At 31.7% G+C, this 18,245-nt stretch overlaps 2 protein-coding genes across 6 annotated transcripts; one reads left to right on the top strand and one right to left on the bottom strand.

Moving 5' to 3' along the window:
• The first annotated feature begins 323 nt into the window (after nucleotides 1-323).
• Nucleotides 324-4,543, top strand: LOC113855327 (uncharacterized protein C3F10.06c). Of its 5 annotated transcripts, XM_027486927.1 has the most exons (8): nucleotides 324-671; nucleotides 749-870; nucleotides 1,227-1,890; nucleotides 2,192-2,292; nucleotides 2,374-2,482; nucleotides 2,755-2,759; nucleotides 3,382-3,463; nucleotides 4,213-4,487. In XM_027486927.1, the coding sequence occupies exons 1-8, from the start codon at nucleotides 383-385 to the stop codon at nucleotides 4,398-4,400; spliced, it is 1,560 nt and encodes a 519-aa protein (XP_027342728.1). In that variant the 5' UTR covers nucleotides 324-382; the 3' UTR covers nucleotides 4,401-4,487. The 5 variants fall into 5 exon arrangements, with proteins under 5 accessions (XP_027342728.1, XP_027342726.1, XP_027342727.1 ...); XM_027486925.1 differs by lacking the exon at nucleotides 2,755-2,759 and having other exon boundaries at nucleotides 3,404-3,463; XM_027486926.1 differs by lacking the exon at nucleotides 2,755-2,759 and having other exon boundaries at nucleotides 2,198-2,292; nucleotides 3,404-3,463.
• Nucleotides 4,544-5,388: 845 nt separating this feature from the next.
• On the bottom strand, nucleotides 5,389-13,103 carry LOC113854392 (probable protein phosphatase 2C 6). The gene is made up of 4 exons (XM_027485347.1): nucleotides 12,536-13,103; nucleotides 9,118-9,405; nucleotides 8,474-8,579; nucleotides 5,389-6,034 (listed from the first exon to the last, which is right to left on the bottom strand). Exons 1-4 carry the CDS (start codon nucleotides 13,007-13,009, stop codon nucleotides 5,712-5,714), a joined length of 1,191 nt encoding a protein of 396 aa, XP_027341148.1. The 5' UTR covers nucleotides 13,010-13,103; the 3' UTR covers nucleotides 5,389-5,711.
• Nucleotides 13,104-18,245: the final 5,142 nt, after the last annotated feature.

The following is an 18,245-nucleotide window of genomic DNA, read 5'->3' on the forward strand; positions in this document are numbered from 1 at the left end:
ATTATTTCAAGAAAAAAAAGCCTCTTCATTGAATCTTAGAACTTGACGATGCATCAACATTTATTTTCATAAATATTTATGAGTTTTTTTGTAATTGTAATTAAACAAATATATGATTAAATTATATACGTATAAATTATATAAATAATTAGATTTAAAATTATTTACTGTCTCATTTATCTATAATAAATGTATTAAAAATGTATCGAAGAAAAAAACATTAAAAGATGATTATTTAAAATCCTAAAAGAAAAAGACTATAGATGATGTGAAAAAAGAGTTGAAACAACCAAAAAGTAAAAATTTATAAGTGAGTAATGAAATATAAGTGGTGAAGAAGAAGAAGATTTGAGGAGGCATTTGAATTACCTAAAAAGCTTGGATGGAGGAAGATGAAGGTGCGAAGCTAAGCATTTACAAGGCGGTGAGAAGCATCAAGCGAAGAGACAACAGTGTGTACAACGCACTGAGATCCATTTACGAAGACTCCATCTTCGTCCGGGAAATCTCTCAGCTATGGCCACAGCTTCCTCTCCTCGCCAACCTTCGCTGTGGCCTCTGGTATTCCCCCAACTTCCACTCCAACTGTTACTTCAAATCCACCGATGGCCACACCAACAATTGCTCCTTCAGCACCTCTCGCCTCAATCTCCACGTTGCCCACCTCGCTGGTACTCTCCTTTTCCATTCCCTTTCATCAAATTTCTTTTCTTTTTCCCTCATTTTTTATGATTCTTCATCTGGGTAGGACAGAAGGGAGGCTGCATCATCGTTGATTCCACTCGTAAAGGAAAGCGCTTCCCTGATAGCATGTCAAAAACTATACCCATTTGGACCTGCGTTTTGAATCGGGCTATTAAGGACTTCCATGTGAGAATGTTAATCTTCCTCTTCTTTCATTTAGATTAAAATACACTTTAGTCTGAGTTGGTCTATTTTAACACTTTAGATTAGATAACACTTTAGTCTGAATCGGGCTATTTTAACACTTTAGATTAAAATACACTTTAGATTTCAGTTTCTGTCCAAATTATTTGATAAGATTTGGTCTGAGTTGTATTTTTCTAAGAATTGAAATGTAATGTAACATTTGTATAAGGATTAAAACGGAAGCCTTTTAAGTATAAAAACTAATTGTAAATGAGGAGTAATTTATAGGAACTAACTGTATATTTATTACCCTGCATCCATGTGATTTATTGTGTTGTGTTGTGTTCATGATGTAGGATTCTAATGGTTGTGATGAACGTGCTCTTCATTGGGATTGCTCTTTGCATCTCCCCCTTTGGGTTCCCCAAACAGAAAAAGCTTCCATTGAGGAGCGGTTAGAGGAATGGACTCGGCAACTGAAAGCAAGTGGGGCTGATATTGTTTCGCTTGCTGCATGCTTGAGGAAGCCCTTGCGCCCTCTCTGGATTTCACAGAAAACTGTAATCTGGTTGAATGAAGTGCCTCACCACGATTCTTGGGATTTCACACCCATCATTCTTCTGTCTGCATCTTCATCAGTTGGTTTAAGCCAACATAGGACTACCTCTGAATTTAGCTGGAATTACATACCTGGTGCTGGAGATGACGAAGAAAGCTGGGCCAGGGGTTTATCCCCTGCCCTTTTCTGGAAACATGTTTATGATCTTATAAATTCGGGTCCTGATATGTGTAACCAGAAGGTTGCGGATATAGTCGAAAGGAGTAGAGTATCCCGTGCACATCGAGGAGAAAGTGCACCGCAGATCACAGTTAAACCCCTCAAGTCAACCTCTCTTTTGCATGAAGAACCATCAGTAACTGATGATATTTTAAACATTAAAATTGACACTGAATCTTCAGAAGATTTTGGAATATCTTGGTTGGGTTCAACTAATTTGGCAGTTGGCACATCTCAAATTGGTATGATGCCCTTCGATAATTTTCTGGTGCATTTCTTTTGAGGATAGCTGATCTCACGTAGTGAGATAAGACTTGGCTGTTGTATTTCTTTTGAGGACGCCTGGTTCTCTTGAGTTTATACTATAATACATTTTTTGAAAGCAGAAAGTCTGTAGACTGGAAATAAATTGTTAAATTTATAGTACAGACATACTTTTGTTGCCTTGTTGTCCAGTCTGCCTCTGATCAGAAACAGCATTGAGCAGTATTTTTTCCTTCAAAGTTTATCTGGCTGAATGTTCAGTGTTCATGTTTGGAACAGCTGCAGATGCTGCTGATGTTGATTGCATATTGAATTGTGATCGGGAGTCCATCTCTGTCTGTCTTCCCAGTGCTGAATCATATTTGCATCTTCCAATGGTGGTTAGTATGAAGTGGAAAGAAAATTTGCAGTTATTATTATTTTGTGGAAATATTCTGCTCATTTTCATCTTTGATGGCCAGACTTCAAAGTTCGATCGATTTTCTTTATTAAACAATCTACCTAAAGCGGTGAGCTTTGCAAAGTTCAATCTCAGCCAAGGAAAAAGACTTCTAGTTTGCTGTAATAATGGTAATGGCTCTAAAGTACCTTCTGTTTGAAATATATTTATTCCTTGTTTGAAAACAGTTAAATTGTCATTGATAGCATTTTTTGTATAGGAGACACTCGTGGAACTTAGAAGGGACAAGGGAATAGATCACACCACATCTCAAATCCCGCCCCCCCCCCCCCCCGGATCACAGTCACACGACTGTTCTCACTAGTTTATTTTAGCTTCCTCCGTAGTACTGCTGGATACTTCCATTTCACTCTTCCACAAATTTGTTTTACTTACTGATCAGCCCTAATTTTTTATCCTGGTAGCCAACACCCCTTTTCACTTCTAAACAGTCTCAACTCCCTGCATCATCCCCTGCAGTTTTGAAGCCCTCACCACCCCATCTCTGCCACACCAAAAACATATCAAGTTTTTCCGTTCTAAGTCTTCATCTAGGATTTTGGGTATCTTCACCTAAATTTCCTTTTAAGGCCTATGGTTCCACCAATTACAGGTATCCCATACCTAAGAAAATGTGGGAATCTGAATTCCTGAGTAAATGGCTTTTACAGATTCTCGTAAATTATCATGTGTCCTTTATTTAATCACTTCCAAATTTTATACCAATTCCAATTACCAAACATGGGGATCTTAGATGTCCGCATATGTTACCTTATCCTATTCTCATGCATCTAAGATATTTTCCTTTTAAGTTTGAAGCAAGCACCTTGATAATGTACTTGTCATTTGTTGGGTACAGTACATTCAGAGTTACATTCACTGTCCTTTTAACTTTTATTTTTGGATCTTTTTTTTTTTCTAACTCTATCTCTTTTAATCTCCAAGGTGCCTTTCCTTAATCCTTCTAAATCTTTCTGGTAGACCTGTGTAAAAGCAAATTATTAAGTGTGTTGTACAAAACCACTAATACATTATTTTTCTTTGCTTTTCAGGGGAAGATATTAGTGTATGTGTTTGTTTAGCGATCTTGATCTCATTATTTGATGAAAAAGGTACATATCTGTATATCTTTCATATTGTTGCGAAAGAATAATTTATTGCACTTCAACATGTTGCATTATTCATCCCGCCCATTTTCAAGCATACATATTAGACCCAATGCAAAATTGATGATTTTAAACACAAGAAATTTAATCTAGCAAGAGAGAGAGAAAGAGGAGGGAAAGGATAAGTGGGGAGAAAATATTTTAATAGTTTTTACTGAATACTGAAAAACTGTTGTGTAGAGTAAGGGGATTATGTAGGAAGCATAGTAACTAGTAAAGTTAAAGTCAATGATAAATAACCTTAGCAGGTTTTAAGTAAATTACACAATAAATTCTACATCTAAACTAGCCATTCCATTTGGTATTTATCTTGGATAAAAATACTCAAGCAGTTTGAAACACAATAAGCATCCTATGTTGATCAAATATAATCCATTTTTTGCATAAGAAAATATAATGCATTTTTACTTAGCTGTGCTTGCATTGCATGTCTATCACTGGGAAACCCGAAAAGTCATTAGGCTTAAATAATTTCCGACATAAATGGCACGATGTTCTAAGCAATAGATAAGAGAATACATTCAATATCTGATAGGAAGATATATGTTTAAAAATTGAGGTTGAGTTAATTGCTCAAAATAAGTTTTTTCTGTGTATGTATATTCTTGAACATTGAAAGCTTGATGATTTATGGATATCATGGTTATTTCTATCACTAATTATTCCGTCTCCGTTGTTTACGGTTCTTTTTTAAGGTACGTTTGATGATGGGAAATCCTTCAATGTAACACAAGTCACTAAATGGGATATGAGGAGACGGCTTGTATATGTCTGTAAGTTTGCAACAAATGCCCGACCATCCAGAGGAAATTTGAGGCAAGTTTTTAACTTTCTTATTGGTGGAAAAAGCGTTCATAGCTTGGACACCGAAAGAGATGAGTAATTGGAATTGGAATTGCAAAGGCACGATAATGAATATCTTTGCTCATTCCTTAAATTTTGCAAACTTTGTACCCTTAAATTTTGCATTGCACGGATGTAAAGTACCCAAACGAAATTAACTTATGAGTAAACCTATGATTCTTTCTAGTCTCTGGTCTGTATTTTGGGTTACAAATAATTTAGATGAGTTGGTTTCGGGAGCTCACTAGGGTCGCGATATACTTCAAGGTTCAAAGAATGTTTACAAAGATAATTACAGATTACTCGTTAATGAGGTTCTCACATTGACTCTGGGATTTGAATCTGCATTCTTACGAGATACATATTTAATTATTACTAACTAGGCTAGACTAAATTTTCTTTTGCACCATATTAACATTTCATTTGCGACTTATAAACAATTCTTATGTAATTAAAAAAAAAACATTCTGTAATCCTCTTACAAACCATAAAATCATATTATGAATGAATCTTTTCTTGTAAAATATAAATGAAATTTGAATAAACATTAAATAGGTGAAACAAACAAATTTATTAAATATTAAATTTTATTGCGTTAGATATATAAGACATTGAGCATAATTTTTTGTTGTTATTTTAGATAAGTGTTTGCTTAATAAATGTTAATTATTATGCATTTCATGTATCGATTAAACAGAAGAGTTTCCTATTCGAACCTTTCCTTCAACTATATTTTAATATTCAATGATAAATTAAAAGGGAAAAAATAGAGATAAAATAAAATAAAATACAATCATTATCATTATTTGTATGTTATATGATAAAAAAAGTGAATTTTTCATTTTATCATTTGAAAAATTAGACGAAAGGGTAAGAGCTATAATTTTATTGGAGTAACTTCATCCCATTCCCATATATTCGAATTAAAGAAAAGAAAAGCGAAAGTATTAAATGCAATGGATGGAATAAAGTTTATCATGTTTTATTCCATTTCTTTCAACTAAAAAAATTCAAAGATAATTGACGGCATTTCATTCTGTTTTCCCCCGTCTCTTCTTCCTTGAACCCAGACATAACTGTTCAGGAATCAGGATCAAAAGGGATAAAAATGATCACTGATCTATACTTCATTATAACAACCAAGCCAGAGCTAGTTGTGACTTTGTCACGAAGCAGATTCTTTTTGCCAATAAACTCTGTACAGAAGGTTAGGAGAAACACAAGTTGAAGTGATAACAATTATCAATGGGGTCATTAGACAAGAAGGGTTTGTTTATAGATCAACTATACAACTTCAGTATCGCCTCTTTATCCTTCTCAAGGTAGAAAAAGATTTAAGAGACTGGAATTCTCAGGAAACCAAAGGAGGCCTTTGCTGACGTTTTCTCTTTGATTTTAGATCAACAACTATTATTGAAATGTTGTCTTTACTATTTCTACCATAAGCAATTTCAGTCAGGCTGTCAGCAACAACTTGTGCAGGAGATATTTCCTCCATCGACAAAGATCTCCGGCGCCTTCTAAGAATGTGGCGTGCTACTTCTCCAACCTCTTCATTGGTCATTACATCCCAAAGTCCGTCACTTGCTAAAATTAAGCACTCATCCTCGTCAGTTCTTGATGTAAAAGTTATCTCTGGCACCGGAATAATCCATGGCCTCAAATACCGATCCCCTGAAATTTCATCATTAAGCAGGTAAATACAGGAATAGTCACTGACTTGGTTCCAAGATATGTCCAAATCCTATAGATCAACTTGAAAAACTGTCCATGCATACCAAATCCCTTTTTACAGTAGTAGTAGCCCCAATCTTTATTTACAGATAGAACAAGTTTTCTAAGTAAATGCAAATGTGTTCGCTGGCGTATTTATCAAACACAATCAAATTTTGTCCCACTAAGTGAGGTTGGAAAATGAATTACACACCACGAGCTTACTGAAGTATTTATAATTAAGATAATATGATATACAAGTGATATAGATAATCCGGCAATAACACCATATTTAATGGTTATTGTTGAATTGGAAATTTTCTAGAATTTAATAGGAATTTAGATAGCTTGCACCAAAATTTCTAGCGAACCATTAACTATAAATATAAATGTCCATGTAGAATTCTCTGAAAATTTTGAAGTAGATCAAAAGTGAAAATAATTTAGATGTAATTGTTAAAAGAAGAAATATGATAGGTTCTAAGATGAAGGTATAACTAGGCTAGTCTTGTAACTCTTGATAGTACATCTTTCAGCCAAAGGCCCAAAGCTGAGTTAGACCTGCAAGTTGGTCTTTATATCTCACAAATACAGATATAGAATGTGAGCTTTCTTAGTTTTATCCGTTTAAATTGCATCTGAAATGAGTTGCAACCTGCACGTTAATGGATTGTCTCAAGACCAAAACTTTAGAAAATAAAATAGAATTAGCTATTGCTAATTTATTTTACTGATTTTTTTTTTCCATATTTTTATGTTTTCTCTAGATTTTTAAGTATATTTTATCAATTTAAGAGTTGGTCTAGTAACTGGCAAGCCTAAAAGGATAGCAGGTGAACAAAACAAGTCCATTTATTTCATAAGCTAATTTGATTTAACTCCTTTAATGATAGTCTATTCCAAACTAGGCTTATATTTCATGGGCTAACTTGACTCGTATACCAAGCCCTTACCACAAACTCACCGACCTATGTTTAACAATAATATAATTATTGCACCCCTCTATCTAGTTATATCATTCTCTTAAAATTCTATTCCTCTAATCATTATATCTACTCCCAACAACTATCAACTACTCTCGCGCCGATGTCAAAAAAATTTAGATGTAAGGTCTCAAATATTAAATCAGAAGTTTGACACAATTCAGTCAAAATTTAATGATCATAGGAAATTAATAAATAAGTTATCCGAAAGTTTAAAGGTTAGAAACTAAAAATTAATAAGTTAGTTGGTTAAATTAAAAAGGTTTGTTAAAATTAGTTAAACTAGCTTATATCTGTAAAATAACATAAAAATTAATTAATTATTTGGCCTCAATTTGAAACATAGTAATTATATATCTTTTTAAATATTTATCAATTTCTATATTTTAACTAATTTTAAATCATTTATCATCTTAAAACTTAGGATGATATTTTTTTAAAAATTTATTCTTATTTTTTATATTTTTATTAAATAAAATGGGACAATATAAATGAAATTAAATTATAGTATTGATAATTTTATATTAAAAATATTATTTCTGAGGATTTTTTAAATTAAAATAATTACATATTATAATAAAAATAGTGAAAGTAACCATTAAAAAATAGATAATTAAGAATTTAAAATCAAACGCAACATAAAGCAACATTTCAGAAAATATTATAGATTACTAAAATAAATTCTTTTATCAAACAAATTTTGAAATTAGTCACGAAAACTATTATCGATCCTAGAGCCATGGCCAGCCCTAAATAACTAAAAATCCATAGAAAAACTTAGAACAAATATACCTACCCTAATTATTTTAAAACATCGTATGATCAGCAAAATTTCTGCTCAATATCTGCTACAGTTTCAATTACGTATTAAACCAAACTAAGAAAAAACATTATCATATAAATATGTCTGTGCAGTGTCACTGTGTATATAACTTACGGTTATGGATGCATTTTCCCCTTGTCGTCACTTCCCGGCTTCAGGATCCTTAATCTCAGACTCATTTTCAAGTAACAAAACAAAGAAAGTTTTCAATACATGCTCAGATCACCTTATTTAACTCCATATTCTCCCATGGTATCATTATCAGGCATCTAATGCAGTGAGTTTTTGTATATCCACATTTCGTTTTTACTTTTAATAACTTATTTATGGTGACACCAAAAGGAAATTATCATAGTACAGGAGTGAAGATAATTATCATAATCACAGGGCTTACATGATCGAAATCATTTTGGGAACAATTCCTTATTTTACTAGACGATAATAGCCGTCGGCATTCTTTATTACCTCACAGCAGAAAGATTATTGACCATATTAATATTGAAAGGAACTTGACGCCGTAATCAATGGTTCAAAAGAAGAAAAGATTTCGTAAATTTTTAACCTATGACTGGATATGAAGGTAAATCAAGGTACCTATGGCCCTGGACATGGCAAGAACACCAAACACCCTAGCTCCATTCCAGTTTATGACTTTTCCTCCTCCTCCTTCAATTCTCAAGAGTTCATCTTGTCTATCCGGCTGTACAAGCAAGGACAATGGTATCTTAATTCCGTTAATAAAATAAAAGATAACTGCACTGAAGGAAAAGATAACATGTTTGCAGGGACGAATCCAACAAACATGGAGGGGAAGGAGTAAAAAAAACTACTTTTAATCTAAACAATTAAATTAATAAATTATAAAATTATATATTTTTTATATAAAATATTTATAATCAATATATACAATTTTTCAAAGAATATTTTTGAGCGTTACTAACAAGATCCATCCCTGAACGTTTTGAATATATGGTTGCATAGGCCAGTGTTTTCTTTTTTATTTTTAGTCATCACTCTTATGGGTTGCAGTTATCTCAGAACTTCAAAAGCATTGACATAAATTAATCCTCTATATATACACATGAAAACTAAAGAATGCATGACAAACAAAGATGGCCAGCTTTATTTAATAAACCGGCAGTGCATGTAATTTTTCATTTTCGAAGAACCTAAACGGAACACATGACAACATGGTTGCAATTATATCAACGTAAGAAGATAAGTGGGTTTTGATAGACCTTCTGATCCACTGTCAGGGGGATTGTTTGTGTCCTGCGGCAAAGAACTACCCTTGAATCGCCACAGTTGGATGTAATAATTTGACAACCAGATAGAACCACCACAGAGGCAGTAGATCCTACCATTTCTGGTGCAACTGCGTCTGATAGGATTTCATTGTCAGTTCTCTCAAAACTGTTAGCAAATACGGCTTCCCACCTTCTCTGCCATTCAGTGCCACCTGCCATTTCTCGGTCCCACTCCTCTGCTATAACATCGTGCATCCGCTTGGCACAAAACTTCGCCACCTAGGATTAAATTACCACAAATGTTAGAAAAATCGTAAACTAGACATCATATACTCCCAACCTATTTACGAGGTCCTTGATGTATTGGTTTCTTAAAAACTTATTACAACCTTCTAAGTGATTTAAAGTTAAACTTTACAATTATATTAATTGCAGAAAAATTTAATAGTTATGAAGGCAATAAATAAATAATGATGAATACTTTCAAAACTTTGTCAAGTAATTTATGTTAGGATCATAAAATATTTTTAGAATGTGTCTTGTAAATAAGATCAAAGGGAGTATTAACTTATTCTAGACGGCTAGATACTTTGTGGCTAGCTTTTTGTGTTATGGGGACCATGTTGACAAATGCAGTCGACTAGAATCAAAGGTTAATATAGTTTGGAGGGAAAAAAAAATAGAAAAATTAGCTATCATCAGGGGAAGATTTTGGACGCGTGTCAACACCAAAATGCTATCCATCTATAATGACCTCCACGCCTTGCATTTTGGACAGGTATTACTCCTCCCTTGTACAGGGGGAAGGACGTTCAGAGTCAGTTGCCCTTCTTAATCCATCTTTGGTATCATAATTCTGAAATAGATAGTTGTAGTCAAAGAAATACTCAATTGGATACGCAAAATAATAGGTGTTAATGTCATGTTACATCTACCATGAATTTAATACAATGCTAAATAATTATCCAATCTAACATGGTATGCTATTTGATGAGAACATTCAAAATAGCCTATCTTTTTATGTTGATAAAAAAGAAAACCTCATTTTTTGCTTCCCAGCCAGTCAACAAAACCTACTCACAGTCTAATAAGGCATCTTCATATGAGATCTTAATCTATAGAGGTCCTCATTTTTGCTTCAATGTGCAAGAACAAGAATGACGAGAATTGCACATAAAAATGTTTTATCTCATTTTCGGGCGAACTAAACTCCTCCACCAACGCTACATTATAGGCTCCCCATTTTTCCCCCACGCAACCTAGCTTGAAATTCTGTTGCGCATTACTTCAAATACAAACAACGACATAGCTACCACAGAATAATATGCAACGGTACTGGAGATAATGCTTTCGGTGATTCCGAGTTGGTGTTGACATTTCCGTAGCTGACGTTTAAGCTAATAAAATTATGGAAATTTATTAGGTACCCTCAAATGTTTGGTATCCATACATTTTCGACCTCCCAATTATATATGTATACAGAATTGTATCATTGTTGTCCGATTGATAAATAGCGTTGATAATCATATAGGAAACCAAACTTCTTAGGGAAAGAATTATTCTTAATACTTTTTGCTTGCACAATTTTTAACACCAAATCTCTTATTTAAAGATTAGTCCTAAACCTCGCGCGTATGATGATTGGCTTCATGTAACTAAGCATCACAAAAAGTAACTCTAGAATAAAAACAAAAATATTTTACTAAAAAAAAAATCCCTAAAATTATGAATACAAAATAATTAAATAATTATCTAATGTGCGTTTAAGAATATATAATAAAAAATTAATAAATAGCAACTTTTAAAAATTATAATATTCAATGTTATCAATACATAAGATCAGTTTTTAACATATTTACAAACACAACAGAAATTTACGTATGATAAATTTTTATTTAAAAATATAAAATATCATATAATATAATACTTGATAACATAAAACTATAAATCTATTTTCTACGAAAGAAAGTTCCACATAAACTTTAATTGTTTGATACCCAACGCAGAGAAAAATCATTTATATATTTGAATATTTTTTTAACAGTTGTGATTTAATCAACGAAAAATGCTAAGAATAAAAAGTTAAAACATTTTATTAAAAATCATAAAAATATATTCAGTCTCTCCTAATATAATATTTTTATTACAAAATTTAATATCTACTAATTTTTTAACCTATATCCTTTTAGCAACACCCTTAATCTAATGACATAAATAATTATGTTACGTCATTCATTATAATTTAGAGTTTTGTTATCTTAATTCTTTTCACTGAATTTGAATATCGTAAATAATAAATTTTCATTAAAAATATATTTATCATATTAAAATTATAAAAAAAATTAATAATTTTTTAATAAATATGTTTTATTAACTACTTAAATTCAATTTTAAAAATTTCTGTTAATATTTTCTTATAAGCTATGCAAATTGCTATTCAAAAGAACATAACGAAAACTTTTCCAAAATGAAGCGGACCAGCCACGACGGTCATCAGTCAGCCCCACATAATATGCCAAAAGTAGTGCAAAGGCACATAATTAAGTGTGGGTCCCACTTACTCACATAGGAACACTATACTTTTCTTTCGACAAAAAGCTCATCCTTCCATCCACGTGGCCCAACCTTTTCCAACGATCCACATTCGTTCTCCCCAAACGGGCGAGGAGAATAGGAAAGGGTCTACCTATTATTAATTTAAAAGTAATTATATCTTTTAATTTAAGTCAGTCATAAATAAATTATCACTATATGTATCTTTTCCCCTTAAAAGAAAGTTAAATCTCCCGAATATAATAACAAAAACACTTATTAATCATTATATATTTCTTTTCATAGTAAAACCTCGTCTCGTCTCTCTAACTTTCTCAACTCTCCCAAACCTTTTGGCATGCCACAACGTGATGATTTGTCTGTGATAGAAACCACATCAAATCTCAGTTACGCTAACCAATCCCCATTCTTAATTAGTACAAGTATCTATCTGTCTTGGAAGAGAAAGAAAGGCCCACAGTCGTGTTATGCACGGTCATGTTTACACGTGTCGCAGCAAAATGAAAAGTACCGTGAATTTATCTCTCCCTGTATGGACCACTCTGCCTATAACACGTGGCCTTTCTGAGGAACACACCCACCAACCACATTCCCAGTTTAAATTTAACCAGCATAATAATTCCGAAATCATTTTTTATTTATAAATAGAGAAAATTAGTATTAAATATTAAGATTAATTGACCAGATAAAAAAAAATTGAGCTAACTTATTAATCAGAACGCCGCACTCCCTTCCTTTGTCCAGTCACCATAGCCAGAATACCTCTTTCAAATTTCAATATTTAAATTATTAAAACGGAAATTACGCGAAAATTACATAATAATAAAAGAAAATGGAAAAAGGAGGTGCATCGTACCTGAGAGCCACCGTGGCCGTCGTAAACACCGAAGAAATGAACGGGAGAGATCTCGCCGGAGGATCTGGAGCCGGGAGCAGCACAACCACCGACATGATCGCACGTGCGAGACATGAACCCTGGAATAACGGCGAGGGCGTCTTCCATCTCTCTCCGCCTCCCAATCACCGAAGTGTGTCCCCAGCTCACTCCCTTGCTACTCCTTCCCACGCACTTCTCCCTCAACGCGGGCGGCATGGCTGGCTCGCCATCGTCGCCATTGGAACCAGCGCGGTGAAGCAACGGCGGCACGAGAACCGCCTCGGTCACGGCGACGGGCGGAATCTCGCCGGAGCCGCTGCTGATAGAGGAAATGTCGCCGGAGCTGGTGAGGTTCCGGAAATCTTCGGTGCTGAGTATGGAGGAAATGCCGGAGCCGGAACTGGTGGAAGCAAACTCGGAGTCGAATCGTTCGAGTTGGTCATCCTCCTCCATAACGCAACAAATTGAGAGAGGAAAGGGAGAAGAAAGGGAAGAGAGGAGACGATAAAAGGAGTAGAAAGGAGAAGCGAGAAAGCGACACGTGTGAGAAAAATAAGAGTTTTGTTGATGGCACACGCATCTATTGTGAATTTTGAGTGGGTAAAGGAAGAGAGAGAGAGAGGCACGAACTGTTTGTAGTCGCACTCACCTGCCTTATGCTGCGACTCCACCTGTCCCCCATTTGATCCTCCTTCCACACGTTTCTTTTCCCTTTTCATTCTCTGCTTCGTACAACCCTGCACCCGCTTTCGTCCCCTTATACTTAACACCCAAAGCATTGTGATTCTATGGGTTGTGAAATGTGATTGGACCGTCCTCAATGGATTTGCCTGCACGGGATTGTTCCCTATGTGTGGGTGACGTGTGAGGAACCTATGTACGTAAGCAACGGTACTCTCTCAGAAACGCCAGGTGGCACGTTGTATTACTTTAGGGCCCTACTCGTTTGGTAAAATTTGACGTGTGAATTAGTTGAACTTAAATGACAAAATAATAAATTCTTTTTCCAATTTTCTAATTCCTCATAAATGACTGTCTTTTTACAACAAGTACAAGAAAAGATGGTGTAATTTCGAGATGATTTGACTGCGACTAATGAACCGGTCGTTCTTAGCTACAACTCTACTATTACCTACACCTGTTCACTCTCTCTGAATTTTAATCCATCGCGCTGTGGACTTTAACCACACCTACAACACGTGGAAATTTCTTCGAGAAGGTAGCCAGAGATTAGACGGCCCAAAATGCCAAATGGAAGAAGAATGGCTCTTGAAGATAACATAGCAAGCAAGCAAGCAATGCACAGTGCGTACAAAGACCCTACCCAGTTCTTAGACCATAGTCTAATCCGTACAAAAAGTAATATATATTTAACAAAACAAAATTAGAAAAATAAAAGGGTATTAATCATGGAAACACCTTTAAAATTTTCAAGTCCACGGTGCAAACTTGGGAGGAGGTGGAGGTATCTGCTTTAGGATGGATTGATTCCATTTGTAAATTGTAAGGAGGAGGTGCGTGTGATCGCTAACACGTGGGTGTATATGAAATGGAAGGCACTATCATCCACTTACATGTCCACACTCCTCAAAACACAGTGAATGATTGATGGGTGCTTTCCACGACTCTTGGGCTGGGAAACCCCCTAAAACAAGGACCTCCAACCCAGAGATTCCCTCTCTGTATCCAATTACGGATATACCCCTCACCGGTTATCATTCTCCTTTTGAAATTGTGCTTTAAGGATCAAATCGTGGGACGACGCATACTCGTTCCATCTGTCAAGTGTTCGGCAATTGTTCCCTTGCCTTTTGAATCGATAATGATATCTTCACGTTACTTTTTGTAAACCACTTTTATTCAAATAGAGATTGTTGTTTATCCCCAATATTTTCTATCAATTTCTCATCCAATGTGTCACTTTTATCGGTAATTCATCATTACAAGTGTGTTACGCTCTTAAGAATCAAATTTACCTAATAACATAATTAAGCAAAATATTTATTGATAGTCAAATGAATAAGAATCTTGCAAATTAATCTTACAATAGTGTTTGAGGTATTTGCTTGCTCAAACACAAGAAATAATTATTGCAAAATGAGACTAATCTGGTATTCAACTAATAAAAGAGTTGTTTAAAAACATAAATTTTATTTATTTTTAATAAAAATAGTATACTATTTTTACACGTTTAAAATTGATTCTACATCTCTTTTGATTGAATGGGGAATATTACTATCTCTTTATTATTCATTTAATTGCGCAAAAATATAGGTAGAACGAAATTGGATGTGAGACCTACATTTAAAAAGTCCACTACTAGTATACAACACGAGAAATGGACGGATGAGAAAGTTTTTCTTTTTTCAGTTTCGTTGTTCACGAGATAAAACATTTTTACAACACAAAAACATGTATATATATATATAAGAGAAATATATACAATCAAATATCAGACATTTAATCAATATAAAAAGCTTTTTATATTTTACACTTTCACTTTTTTAACTTATCTAATTAAGTAAAGATAAAAAAAAGTCTCGTTTATTTTTCTTATTTTTATCTATTCGAATAATATTCTTTGATTTATTTTTATTTACTTCTCTTTTATGTTATTATTTTTAATATTTTCTGTTGAATTAAGATTTTTTAAAAAATTTAAAAATAATTAATTTATTATACAAGTGGTTTAACATTTTAAAAATTGATGAATTAAAAAAAAGGTGTTAAAGAATGTGTTTAAAAGTATTTTCTGGCATTTTTTATTTTATTTTTTTGCTTACTTTTAAAGCAGTGGGAAGGCATAGTCAACTCTCGGCAATTGTCACGTTTTTAAAAGTTTTAAACTGAAATGTATATTGTAAAATATAAAATTGATCACTGTTGTATGTTGACTAATAATTTATTTTTAAAAAAAATTAGATATATTTACAATGTTTTTCTAATTTAAAATTTCCTGTATTTTTAAGAAAAAAAATATTTGGATTAATAATGTTCGCATTCACTTATTTTTTGTTAATATATACAACACGCAAATATTTTTTATCATAAAATGTTCTTATAACATACGAGGATTTATTCCCTTGTTTTTTTTTATTCCATTTAAAGCATATTCTCTAACAAAGAACACCCACCCATTGCTTTTTGAAGACTTTCAAGTCGGCATAGACATGGTGAGTTCCCGAGTAGATACAGGGGGTAAAAGTGTCATATTAGATTCTGAATCATCCATAATTAGTTATTTTTTAACAAGTTTTCTTTGTAACGTTTAGTTGTTACAGCGCTTTGCCTTTATTGGTTCGATAGATTCAGTGGATCACAAACTTGATTTGATTAATCGTGAGAGTCGTCTGATTAATAGTTAAATAATCACATATTAGTTGTAACCCCACTCCCGTGTTTGACTTAACGTGAGGAAATAAAATACTAGCTTAAAAATATTTATTTCAATCTTATAAAATTTGTATGATAAATATGTTCTTTTAATAAAAATTCTTTACCTTTAATTATTTAAACTTAACTTTAAAAATTAAATTTAATAAAATCACAAAAGAAAAATAATATTTATTTGCATTAGATGTAGTTCAACAATTTTATATCTTTGATATTTTTCATAAATGATTAAATTTATTTAAATAATTGTTAAATCATGTTAGTGACGAACTGATGAAAGAACGGGGATAGGCTCCAAGCCTCCAACGACAAAAATTAAGAAGGCCAACCAAAATTAAATACTTGCAATAATTTTATTGGTAGCTCGTGGTGATGCAATAGTAAGTGTTTGGTTATATTTTTTATTTTTTTATTTTATCTTTTGAATCTGTTTAGTAAAGTAGAAAATTATCCAAAAATAGTTGTGAAATCTTGTACCGTTAACGATAGCATGTATTTACAGGCCAACTAATGAACTTTTTAAGGATTAATTGTAGAAAATTATGATCAAATTACATATTTACTCATTTTTGTCGATCTTAGAGCATACGAGTAAAATATATTCACCGTTCAAAATAGCAACGACTTAACGATCAAATTTCGTAAGATGAAATAAAGGGAAACCTGAAAATAATAGTAAATTAATATTTTTTTTAACATGTATCAGGATTTGTTTGTACTTAATATGTAAGATAAAACAAAGGAAACCAGCAAAAATACAAGTATTACATTAAAAAAATAATTATTATTATCCTACAAAGTGTTTAGATCTAAGCTTAACATTTTTTTTTTTATTGAAAGTCATTTTCTTATATAACTTTTTATTTATTATTAACTTATTAATTTTTTTATTTATTTTAATTTAGATTCGACCGGGTCACACAATTGAATTTGGTGGATAAGTGTATCACTAAATATTTTTTGTATAAAAAATAAAAATTTAAATCTAATATTTTATTTAAGCGATATCGAATCACTTGTTACTAAGATAAATTTTTATTACTATTAACTTACTAATTTAAGACTTTAATATTTTAACAACTCATATTACAAAACATATAATTTTTTAAATTTATATTTTATAAATATTTTTTATCATAAATAATTTTGATAAGCTAATAACTTTTTAATATGAATAAAAAATATATAATAAAAAATACTAAGTACTAATTTTCATTAAATTTTATGATAATTAAATTTATTAATATGTTAAATTTTTTAATATCATGTAATTTTAATAAAAATTTATTAAGTATACATTTTTATTGTGTGTCTTTAACAATATATTATAATAATCAATAAATTAACAATTGCATAAATATTCTAACGAAAGTGATCATTTATCATTTGACACTACTAAATAAGTGAAATATTCCATAAAAAACGAAAAGGGAAGAAATAAATATAAAAGATAAAAATCATGATAAGAAAGAAAAAATATAAAAAAAATAATATAAACATGGAACTATTATTTATACAATATATTATCGACTCTATTTTAAACTTTGGTCTAGTTTGATCTTTAAACAAAATTTTCATATTGGGAAATTTGCGGTTTGAAATTAATTTTCAATATTGCGTGTCCTGCACAGTTTAATTTTATGAAACTACTGTTTAGATCAACACTCCTATGGTTTTTTAGAATAATAATTCCTCCGCATGGATTGAGATGAGTAGAAAGAAAGAACAAATAAAAAAAAAATTATGATAAATAATGTGAAAAAAATGCGTGTTAAAAATAATTTTTTTAAATAAAATTTATAATAGTAAGTGGTTCGATATTTTTTAAATAATATTTTGAGTATATAAAAAATTTTTAATAATAAATTCATTTTATTACTTTTAAATACGCAACTCGAGTTAGATTCAGATTAATCTGGATGAAAAGAAAAATATTATTATCTTTTTTTTTTACTATTTTTTTCATGAAAATGAAAATTATATATTATTCTATAAAATTACGAACAATTAATAATTTCTTAAATTTTAAATCATTATTATAAATATTATAAAAAAATAGCATTACTTTACAAAAAATCAGAAAGTATAAACTTCACTATCAACAAGTTATTTTTTTTTCTCTTCCCTTGTATTTATTTATTTTATTTTTGGTCAGCCTTATATTTATTTTTTAATTTTGTTATTTAAATAACTGAAACATAATATTACAAATAATTATTTTTATCTTGTATTTATTTATATCAATTTATATTCATATATCCTAAAAATACATTTTAAATATAAAAAAAGCACTTGA

Source organism: Abrus precatorius, unplaced genomic scaffold (genome assembly GCF_003935025.1).
Source record: "Abrus precatorius isolate BTA unplaced genomic scaffold, Abrus_2018 Scaffold11, whole genome shotgun sequence".
Lineage (NCBI taxonomy): Eukaryota > Viridiplantae > Streptophyta > Magnoliopsida > Fabales > Fabaceae > Abrus > Abrus precatorius.

Coding starts and splice junctions, on each gene's coding strand:
- LOC113855327 (XM_027486927.1), top strand. CDS start 383: ATGGAGGAAGATGAAGGTGCGAAGCTAAGCATTTACAAGGCGGTGAGA. Junction 871..1,226: donor GGGCTATTAAGGACTTCCAT/GTGAGAATGTTA, acceptor TTCATGATGTAG/GATTCTAATGGTTGTGATGA. Junction 1,891..2,191: donor AGTTGGCACATCTCAAATTG/GTATGATGCCCT, acceptor TGTTTGGAACAG/CTGCAGATGCTGCTGATGTT.
- LOC113854392 (XM_027485347.1), bottom strand. CDS start 13,009: ATGGAGGAGGATGACCAACTCGAACGATTCGACTCCGAGTTTGCTTCC. Junction 9,406..12,535: donor ACGGCCACGGTGGCTCTCAG/GTACGATGCACC, acceptor ATTTAATCCTAG/GTGGCGAAGTTTTGTGCCAA. Junction 6,035..8,473: donor TGCCATGTCCAGGGCCATAG/GTACCTTGATTT, acceptor ATGAAATTTCAG/GGGATCGGTATTTGAGGCCA.